Here is an 11,834-nt window from a genome sequence, read left to right as displayed (position 1 = left end):
CATATTATATACATTACATATTGTATACATTACATATGTATATGCATTACATATACATTACATATGTATACATTACATATGTATACATAACATAGATACATTACATAAATATACATTACATATTATATACATTACATATATACAAATTACATATTGTATACATTACATATTATATACATTAAATATATACATTACATATCATATACATTACATATCATATACATTACATATCATATACATAATATATATACATTACATACCATATACATTACGTATTTTATACATTACATATTTTATATGCATTAATTATGGTGTCACCCATACAGCATATCTCAATGTCCTCACTTGATGCGGTATGTTCATTAAAACCTTCACTTAAAATAAAATATTATGGTTTACAGTTTCTCTTCTGGGGTTAATGTTGGGAAGTTTGTTACCATTTTAGTGATTTCCCCGTAGTGGGAATCTCTTTGTAAAGAGAGCTTGCTACAGTGGAGGAGGAAGTGCATCCCTGTCTCTATGTCCCCTCTAGAGCAGTGAGCACATAGACGCTCCTCTCTGGGCAGCCATGCCTGCCTGTATCTCCCTGTCTCTATAGCTAGCTGGTGGTCACTCAGCCTGTATTTGGTCAGGATGCGTCTTTGTTCTGTATCTCTGACACTGTACAGATATTCAGACAATTTATAATCACGGTTTAGAGTCAAATAACAATTCATTCTACTTTGTTTCTAAATACAGATTTGGAGTGCTTAATGATGAGTTTAATTCTGTTGTGTTTTGGATCAGTGCTGATGGGAGTCTGGCTGATTAGCTTCCTCACCAGCTGACTTTTTAAGGGGACAGTTTTCAGGGTTCAGCTCTTGGGTTTTTAGTGCTTTAAATTGAAGATTTTTTACGGCTTCTTGACCTATTGTTTTCTATGAAGAAAAGACAGATTTAAACGTTTGTATTATACTGGGAAGTATTCAACAGATTCAGTTTTTATCAAGTTATAAGTAATATACAAGTTTAAGTTGAAGTGCTACCAGCAGCGACTCCTCTAAGACCCCCAAACGGCAGATGGCAGTAGAGTGCAGCAGATAAATAATAATCCGAAGAAGAAGCACATGCAACGTCACTTCCTGTTAGCTGAAGCGTGTTCAGTGTGGGTGCTGAAACAAGAACATTAGAGTCAAAAAACTACTGCCAAAAACGCCAAATTCACTTTGAGGTGAGCAAGTATTTCCTTAATGTAATATTGAGTTTTGTTCAAAGATTATCTAGTTATTTTCATCTTATTTCGAGGCATGTAACGTTCTCCTCTTGGATTGTTTGCAGTGTGTGCATACTATCTTAGCTCCCTGGCTTTTCTTGACACTTTTGAATTGAAGCTTGTTTACATCTACTTTCTAGTTCTGTTGTCAGAGAGCTTTATAACACTGTGCTGCGATCACTCTTTCACAGGGAGACATGGCAGGGGAAATCGGGGCAGAGGACTACCCACACGAGATTGACGAGCAGCTGACAGGTTTCAATTCTTCAGTTTCGTCTGTTCAGACCATGTTGGAGAAGCTCATGTCGATGCCCAGGAACGAGCTCCTGCAAAAGGTAACAGATGGTTAACAGTGGACATTATGCGTACACTAGAACAGGAAGCACATACTTTAAAATTCCACCTGCTGAACAGCTTACCTACAGAATGAATAATAACACTGAAGTATTCAGATTTATATGGGGTCCTTATCTGCAAATGATTGGAGAAGGTGACTATGTTGGTATTTGATGTGCAATTAATCTGCCCTCTATTTCTAATGAAAGTCATGTATGATTATGAAAAGTAATATTGTGACATTAAATACTATACATGTACTCACTCTAAACATCACCAAGAGGAATAGGAATGCTCTCTTTTTTTCTATTTATTTACACTCTGTCTATTTACCTTGTTTTCTTATTTTTATCTTCTTTTTTGTTTGTACAGTTTATTATTATGATTTATTTATTTAATATCATTTTTTGTGTTTTTCTCTTTGTTGGTTTTGTAAAACTTATATATAATTTGTTAACTTGTGGGGAACAAAGAAATACTGAAAAAATGCAATAAAAAGTTGAATGACAAGGCATAGAGTAATGATACCACACAAAGAAGAACAAAATCACATTACATGATATTTCATGTGACAAAATGTTACCTGTGATATCAACATGTTTGATTGTTTTTTGTGTTAACACGAAGAAATAGGTTAAAGGAATCAAAGCAACTTGCCTTACCCACATGAGACATAGTGCTTCTGCACAGAACATAACAACTGCATAGATTATTATTTACTACAAACAAATGCCTACCATGTCAAGATTTGCCTTGAACTGAGGCCTCTTTGATTTGATTTGATGTCTTTATTTCAATCATGTAAAAGTAAAATAGAAAAAACATAGAAGTAGAAAAAAAGAAATGGTTATACAAAAGAAACAAAATTAAACAGTTCCATTAGCAAGTACTAAAACATTTTACTTTACATGTGCAAAAAGGAGTAGGAAGAAATTAAAACTTATCTAATCCAACCCTTTATTCACTATTTTATGGCATTATACTGGTGCACTCCCACACATCAAATCTTCATATTTACACCGACAATCAAAAGTAAACCCCTCGTGATTCTCAACACTTGTCTTCCTCCTTGTACCTCATGAAAATCCTTTCTTTATACCTATTCTTGAACTGGATTATAGCTTCATATTGAGACTGTTCCAAAGTTTCACACCACAGATTGAAATACAAAAACTTCTCCTTGTGGTCCGAACACTCACCATCTTTAACCTTAACTTTCCTCTTAAGTTATAACCCCCCTCTCTTTCAAAGAACAATCTTTGAATCTTTCCTGGCAGTACACTTTCCCTTGCCTCATACACAATTTGGGCAGTTTTAAAATCTACAAGGTCAAATAATTTCAATATTTTGGATATTACCTCACAATTGGAAGGAGACAGGGTCCCCCTCCTCTCCAGTCATGACATTCTTTGCAGTTAATGAGTTTGATCATTTTTAGAAAATCAGTGGGAATTAAGCAAAATCGTTTTATTCACAGCTGGACCCTCTGGATCAAGCCAAGCTCGATCTGATGTCAGCCTACACACTGAATTCATTATTCTGGAGTAAGTGTTTTTTTTCTGGTTTCACGTCGACAACTTTGTTTATTTGATTAACGCTAGATGGAAGTAGAATAGCTGATAAAACTAACCATGATATTTGAATGATTTTGACCATGCCCCTGATTTTCAACACAACAGACTCTATAATATCAGTAGTGTTGTCTTGGCATGTTGGGGGTTGCCAGACAGGGGTGTGTTTGATGATAGTCAAGAATAAACCTAAAGCACTGCTAATTTTTGGTGAGAAATTCAAATTAGTCCTGTATCATATTTAACCTCACAGATTACATTGTGTGATCTCAGATTTTTAAAATACTGTAAAAAATGTGTTTCATTATTGATTTCTACCATTCTCCATTTACTGTTAGTCATATAGTTTCCATTTAACTTATCAGACAATGTTAAAACTTTTCTTGGTTTTTAATGACTGCCCAAACAACTTTCTTAATCTGGGATGCTGTTTTTGTTTGCAGTGTACTTGGTTACAAAAGGAGTAAATCCAAGAGAACATGGAATAAAGCAGGAGTTGGTATGTATGATTATTCCTTATTATCTTTAAAATTGTATTTCTATATTTAAGAGCGTTGTTTTAATCATCTATCTGTTCTTTGTTCTTTAGGAGCGAATAAGGACTTACATGAACAGAGTGAAAGAGATCACAGACAAGAAGAAAGCTGCTCGTCTGGATAAGGGAGCTGCTGCACGCTTTCTCAGGAATGCTCTCTATGAACCAGATGAAAAAGACTCAAGAAAAAAAGTAGCACCCAAGAAAGCAGCTGACAGATCATCTGACAGCCCACAGACAAAGCGTCCAAAGCAGAGCTGAGGTAAAGGGTGGGCTGCACAGTCTGGTTACTTGGCATTTTGTACTACTCTTGAAGACTGCAATAATCATGTTTCACTCTCAAGGCAACAATATTTCTTCATACAGGACAACATGAGCAATACATTAAAATACACTTTGCCATATATTTGGGTTGCTTACCTGTCAAAACAGCCTGTCAGATTTGTGATGACTTTAATCCCCAAAGCAGTCATACAATGTTTTTATTTAGAAAAAACAGAAGACTTGTTTCCCTCCTTCACAAACTTCACACGTTGACAGCACATTGATATGACTCGATTTTTTTTAAAGTGAGTTTACTGCTGAGATTTTTGTTCCAAAAACAGTAAAATGACAGTGTTATTTAGTCGAGTGAGGGTCAAACCAGGTAAGGTAGTGTTTGATTTGCACGGATCATTTTTTTTAGTTAAATGAGTAAGAGTTTTGTCTGTATTTTGAAAATGATTCTATGAATCATGTTTTTTGTTTCCAGTTTGCAGGTTTTTACACATGTGCCTTCTGTTAAACATTGTATTGAAAAAGTTGGCTTGGGTACATAATTATCTTCTGCATAAAAAACATACTAGAAAAGGTGTGAGAGTTACTATTTTTTATCCTTTCTTACATTTTATTGCATCTGGTACAAGTCATTCATTAAATTCTAATGTAAATCTTTTCAATGAAGCTTTCAATTCTCCACTGTAGACCTTTTTCATTCTTTTTCATTCTGACACAGCAGGATCAAATGAATACGGGATAATTCACAGCTGGTTGATTGAGTTTGGCATGTTGTGCAAGCTCACTCTAATAGACTGTCATGGCCTTTTGAGGCAGAACAAATCATCCAACAGTTAAGTTGCAAAATTCCACTCAGAGACGTCATTATCACAAAATACTTCTATATAATAATAGTCTTGTGTACATGAGAGTTGTAGATTACTTTTTTTTTTCTTTCAATGGTCTTTTTATAGAACAACAACACTCATGACAAAATACAAAAGCACGACAATTGACATACAGAAAAAACAGCCACAGAATAGTTACAAATGATAAGGTAATGATCAGTTAGTCAAATAGACAAAAAAATAAATAAAAATAAAACAATAGTAATAAAAAACAGGACAAAAACCCATCAGTTATACAGTTCAGTTTTTATAAAAAAAAGAAAAAAAGCTGGATTGCATTCAGCACGCCATCACAATTGAACAGTGATTAATGAATAATAGTAACCCCCCCGTACTCCCCTTGTTTACATGTTGGTGTGTGTATCGTGAGGCCAGTATCAGTGAATCATTAGCAATACTTTCTAAATTCCAACTGTTGAAAGATACCAGACAAACTTTGTCGATAGGCCCCAATGTATTAAATTGATCCCATTAGAGAAAATAAATGAAAATGACATCAAGCAAACAAGCATTCACATATAAGATAGATTCAAATATAAGATAAAGAAGGAAATAAGACCAGATCAGTCAAAAAAGTAAATGGGAAAAAAAAGTGAAATATCCTAAAATTGGCCAATTACTGATATATAATTTACTCTGCATGCATAGCTGTGTTATAGTGTTCTGAAGTCCCCCCAAGTCTTACCATCCTCACAGACTCACCTCCTGGTCTTGTCTTAATAGAAATTGATTATTTTTAACAATACAGCCCAGAACATCTTCCCTTGGATTTAGGCTCACAGTTTGCTCCGTCAGTGTGGTGCACAGCCCTAAGCTGCCCCAGAAACCCCACACAGCAGGACTGTGGTGGTACAATCCACCTACGGTCTTATACACGAGTACAGGTGGTCACAAGACACAAATGGGGGGTCGTGAGATGTCTTCCAGAATGTTTTTTTTTTTTTTAAAGTTATCAAAAAATAGTACATTTGACCCATTATAGTAAAAAATATTGACAAAAATAGTAGCTAACCCTGAAAATAGAAACTGTAATGAGTTTTCTGCCTTCCTAAGTTTAGGGTTAGTGAACAGTTAATTATTAAAGCATCAGTAGCAGTAGGTTAATTCATAAAGGCCCAGGAAACAGCCACATACTCATAGAGGTATGCAAATTTTCTGCAGACCAGATAGATGAAGCCACATTAAATCACTTTGAAGGACAGTGGGGGTCGCGAGTCTTTGGCACCTATATTTTGGGGGTCGCAGGCTGAAAAGTTTGGGAACCCCTGCACTAGTATGTGTAGGGTCTGTCAATAACAGTGAATGATTACTGTAACTAATCAGGTCCATCAGCACACAAAAGTTTGTGTTCTGGAGTCACTGAGTTTAGAGACATATCTTTCTTTTACTCCTCTGTTCATTCTCTATATAAAGGTGTTCATTTGGTTCATTAAACACGTTAAAGAAACGGTACATACTGTGGAGCTGTTGTGCTCTAAGCTTTAAATTATACTACAAGTATACAAGACGCTTATGTATGTTGAGTGGTTGTCCTAAAGAACTTAATAGAAATGAAGCTGAGCACTGCATAATTTGTTGTGGGTCAAACCTGTGACCTTTTGATTACAAAATGCTCTTTTGTAACTTTAACTCACAGTGCTGTGGCTGCATGGTTGCACAGAATAAGCATAAGCAGTAATGAGACTTCCTTTTATAAAAGAAAAAAAACCATGTCACATTTCATAAAGACATCCATGTTGCTTCCCTTCTGTAATGCTTTCTAGATAGCTGAGATCTTAATCTTAATGTTGCCGCAAGTCACTGCATCCCTCTAATCAAGCCCAGGAAACACTGAGGCAGTGAGTTAAATTCTTAGGAATGTATCTTTTCATTCTTTTCATCATCTTGCCTTTTCTCATCCTCCCTGCAGCAGTGTCCAGAAATGACATTTGTTTAGCCAAACCACCCTCCTCCGTACTTCTTTCTGCCAAGTTGTTGTTTCGAACTGTTCAAAGGCATGTGTCAAACTGCCTGATGAACAGCCCCGTCTGCATATTGGAAAAATATGGATTTTTCCACTTTTTTTCCCCTTCCCCCTCTTCTACCCCATAATGTTCTCCTTCCTTCCCCACATGTGCTCAGTATAAAGGAGTTAGGTCACCGTGCAAGCAAATTTGAACAAACAAACTCATGTTGAAATTGTGAGCCCTAACAAGCTCCAAACCCAGCTTTGTCCCTGTGGTTGTTTATTTATGCTGTTTGTGTGCAGAGTGTGGTGAGGAAGTTTATATTACATGGAGTGAAAGGCATCAGACCAAATGACCACCTCAGGCAAGACGGAGGTAGAAGCAGCCTCCTTTTTTAGACTCTTCAAACTCCAAAAAGCATGCAGAGTGCTTGAAACAGACTCTATTAACCTGCTCAGGGTCCCAGGTTAGTTCAACACACTGGGTTGAATCATCCAGTTTTAGAGTCTACGCCTGCAGAACATTAGAACATGATACCATGGGAGATTACCTTCCATTGAGATAATGATATGAAGTGCAAGAAATTAACTGTTAATAAAGCAAGCATTTCAGCTATAACTATTCTATCACTGACTTTTAAACATTTTTCATACTGTAACTGTGTTTGCAACTTGTCCCTCTTGAATACAAAATAAGTCATTACAGCAGTATTTCCCCACCACTGAATGAGCATTAGTTAACCTGAGGATAGCTGATATGTAGCTCGAATTTCATCCAACTTTATTAGAATGGTGTAGAAGCATAGTCATTATACCCAGGTCTTCAAAGGTCAACAGGTAGGCATGCTGAGCGAGTAAGCACTGTTTGATTACATCAAATCATTTTCCTGTATGTTGTGTCCTGTACTAATTTCGGGGTTTTGAGATTTTATATTTTAGATCTTAAACACTCATATATGCAACAATGTTAATATTGCCCCTTATTATGCAGACTAAAAATAGACTTGAGTAAACTTACAATGAAATAAATTATGGCAACTAATATTTATAGGAAGCTGAAATGCAGCTACTTTTAGAGTATATGCATTTAATCACAAGGTGGGCAGCTGTCAACTGTTGAGTCATTTTTCGACCGCAGGAACTTTACCCCCGAACTAGGGACTTTACCCCCTGAACTACATGCGTTTCGAATGGAGGAACTAGGGTCTAAATTTAATTCAGGCATAGTTAATCTCCCCCCCCCTGAAAAGCCCCTGCTTGGGGGGTAGTACTTTTCAAAGGTCCTGGGATTTCGGTTGAACGTAACAATGTTTGTGGAGTTTACACAGTTGTTGAAACACAGAGGGAGTTCCTGGGAATGCAAACTAGTTTAGTGTTTTATTAACATTTCAAATTATTATTGAATATATATATTTTTTCTCCATACGTCACTGGCCTGATTTGCACAATCTACCCGGGACTTCAGCCCGCGGTTGAAGCGCAGACAACAATGGGGGCCCAGGAACCTTTAGTTCCAGGGAAAGTAGTCCTGGGGGCTAAAAGACCCCGGAACTCTTGGTCAAAATGCACCTTTAGGTTATATCGAGAAGTTCCTGGAGTTTGGTGCTCCAACTAGTAAAATAAGGGAGTTTTATAGAATAATATTTTGTGGGATGTATAAAAATACTTGACTGGTTTACAGGTTTAAAACAAAGGTGTATTTATTAGTTGTCCTCATAAATGTTTTAAGGTAAATTTGCTGTTCAGATAAAAAAAACCAATAATATCTTCAAAGCACAGCAGGTGTTGTAACATTATTGACAAAGGTCTCACAGGTTTTACATGTCCAGAACAATCTGGACCACATCTTATTTACAGCCAGTAATCCAGGTACCTGTAGTTTTTATGATCCGCATCATAACAGCTCACAAGAACACGCTTATCTTTGACTTAGTTGTTAATAAGGACAGTTGTAGTTTTATGCTGTCAGACAGTCAACAGTTATTTGTGCCACTTTCTTTTCACCTTGCCCCCCTGTCAGAGCTCCTGATGAATCATGATAACAATGTTTTCCTTTTATTTAGCCCTCACTGCGCCAACATGAGACCACCTTGGTTTGAATCTACTATTCCTTTTCTTTTTAACACTTTAGATACTGGAACTTTTTCTTTTTTTAGTCACTTTTAAAATGTGAAATGATAATAGTTCCCCCAAATTAGTTAACTAAACTAAGAAAACCCGTTCAATCTGAAAGGACAGCTTACTTGGCTGCATATACTTAATTTACAACCTCAATTATTGCTTCTTAGAATCCCATTAATTTGAATATGGCCTCTCTTTTCCTATTGATTTGCAGTTCTTATGTTTAATGCATACACACTATTCAGAAGAAAACATGCTTGAACTTAATTGTTGTTCAGGATCAGTCTGACACATCAGTTTGGTTTTGTCCCCTTTTCACCTTTTGTAATCCATCTGATCATTTTCCACAGCGAGTAACTTTCCTTTCCCATCGCTCAGATTGTTACACAATCATTAACAATGAACACAATGTCTTAATGCACCTTTTTATAATGTCTCCATTTCACCCTTCCTCTCTTCTCTACACACTGTACATCCCAATGGGCTCTGGCGGTTTAAGAAAATGACGGCATGCTGAAAACACGCACAGAGCGGGGCCTTGAACCCTCCTTGCTAAACACATCACATCATCATCACACTTTATTGAGTTTCCATCCTTAATGTTACCTTCCTCCTGCCAGTGTGTTTAATCTACAGAGAGAAAAAATAACAGCAGAGAAATACTCCTTGCTGAATGAGTCTACCATTTATCAGGTTTGAATGAGCTATTAGGAAAGAAAACAGAAAATCATTTTGGGGAATGAAGCTTGGGCGTGGAGGGTTAGGGGTTCAAATCCAGGGAAGGGCTGCCATCTTTTTCAGTTGGAAGTTTCAGTGGTGATTGTGTAGCTGAGGAAGTTGAAGTAGGAACTAAGTTACAAATGCCTTCAATTAATGAATAAAGCTTTGAAAATTTAACAGCCATATTAAACAGGGATTATTCATCTTCCCTCTCCCATGTGCACTCCAGCTTTATGATGATGTCACTGTGTTGCCGAATCTGTGGCCATTTAAAGACCTCATCTATTACTGTGGCCTGGTGTTTACCTCTGATGTTGACCTCACTTTAAGAGGGAAACGTAACAGTCCATATGGCTGCAATGTGAAATCAGGGCTTCCCCTTTAAACTACAGGCTTCCGATGCATAAAGCTGCAGGATAACCGTTCAGTCATCAAAGAGCTGAATGCAAAACCATCCATCAATCTTAAACTTACACATACACACATGCACGTATGCACGCAAGCACACACGCACACACACATACAGTGTGAGTTAGCCAGCTGGGAGCACACTCTGAAAGCAGAAAACCGCTCACTGCTCCACATGCTAAAAGGACGTACAAAGACACACACACAGAGAAGATGGCTCACACTTGCACATACACACTCTCCATTGTGGACTTGAGGTGTGTAATGGATTGGATCCCCCTCATAATTCCTGGGACAGCGTTGTCTTCAAGGTCCATACGGAGGCGGATGAGACCACAGCTGTTTGGACATAAATTTCCAGAGGAATGCCTCAAATCCGAGCCCTCAGTGTAAAGAGCATGACTGTAAATTCCTCAGTGGATGACAAATGATCACCCTAAAGACTGTTTTGTGTGTGTGTGTGTGACTTGGTGTGTTTGTGAGTGTAAGTGTGTGTGTGAAACATGTTTCTCATACAGGCATGTAGAAGGTCACTGGATGCATGGCTCTCTGTCTGAGTTTTTTTCTCAAGCCAGGTGTGCACGTAGATCTGTGTGTAGCCACCTATGCAGGAAGAGATATGAGTCAGGATGTGTGTGTGTGTGTGTGTGTGCGTGTGCGTGCGTGCGAGCGATGCAGGTTGAAGTAGCGTGCAGATGGGATTGGATCTCCTCTGATATTGAAGAAGATCCAGCAGCTGCTGACGAGGAGCAGGACAGCTGCCCAGGTCTCGTAAAACTAAAGTCTGAATCTCCTTTTCCTCTGTATACAGTAGCTAATGCTGGACTCATGTTAGCATACAAGTGTGCAACTTTATAGGAATATTTTGGATAGATATGGTTGCATGCAGCTTGTTATATTGAGATATTGTTTTACCAGCTATGCAAAGTCTCAATCTTGTCTCCCTCATGTCTTAATTTATACATAATACAAAGCTATGTGGTTGTCAGCAGCAGCTTTAGCAAAGTGTGTGTTGGTTACATCTTGAGACAGAGGTTAGTGACTGATCTAAATCAGATTACACTTCAGTATTTGGGTAAATATTCACATGCTTTCCCAAATTGCAAACCTGATTCCATCCTTGGATCAGTTTAAAGGGCACCTGTGAAAAAGCAAACACCTGCTTGTACAACTTCTCCTCAGTTTTCCTCCTAAGAGACATTCCTGCACAGGAAACGGACAGAGTGTTTCCTTTCTCCTCTCCTCTCCTCGTTTCCTCCCTCCCTTGATAAAATATCAGGGTTTACGGCACATCAATAACCCCTCTCATCCCTCTTTCCTCTTCCCATTCAGAGCCAAGGTTTACAGCTAGTGTGGGGCGTAAAGGCTGCGGGCCTTGATGTGAGAGCCCGGGGCTAACGGTAGCGCTGGGTACTGTAAAGTGATGAAGGGCCTCCGCTTTTTTACGATGATGTGAATGATGTAGCCTGAGAGAGTAAAAGAGCTTGTGAGAGCAGCGGTGTGTCCATATACTGTACATGACTGGACTGCAGGGGAACTGGATGGATTATATGCCCGGCTACTAAATATTTACACCCACTATAAGACTTTTGCAGATGCTATCATCCCTAAATGATAAACTTGTATCTATGTCGACTGCATTTGTGGATTAGGAACATTAGAAGGAGCCAATAATGTTAAAAACATCCCCATAATTCCTGTTGTATAGATTCCCATCTCCATCAAACAGAGAGGTAATTGAACCAGTCAGCTATACTGACTTCATATTATGCTTCTATCAGTA

At 37.8% G+C, this 11,834-nt stretch overlaps 1 protein-coding gene across 1 annotated transcript; it reads left to right on the top strand.

Moving 5' to 3' along the window:
• The first annotated feature begins 1,076 nt into the window (after positions 1 to 1,076).
• Positions 1,077 to 4,545, top strand: c1d (C1D nuclear receptor corepressor). The gene is made up of 5 exons (XM_034682496.1): positions 1,077 to 1,210; positions 1,444 to 1,587; positions 3,066 to 3,132; positions 3,603 to 3,658; positions 3,749 to 4,545. Exons 2-5 carry the CDS (start codon positions 1,450 to 1,452, stop codon positions 3,953 to 3,955), a joined length of 468 nt encoding a protein of 155 aa, XP_034538387.1. The 5' UTR covers positions 1,077 to 1,210; positions 1,444 to 1,449; the 3' UTR covers positions 3,956 to 4,545.
• The last annotated feature ends 7,289 nt before the right edge of the window (positions 4,546 to 11,834 follow it).

The sequence above is a fragment of the Notolabrus celidotus genome, chromosome 4 (genome assembly GCF_009762535.1).
Source record: "Notolabrus celidotus isolate fNotCel1 chromosome 4, fNotCel1.pri, whole genome shotgun sequence".
NCBI lineage: Eukaryota > Metazoa > Chordata > Actinopteri > Labriformes > Labridae > Notolabrus > Notolabrus celidotus.
The sequence above is the reverse complement of the archived record's forward strand: the minus strand, read 5'-3'. Positions and strand labels throughout refer to the sequence as shown.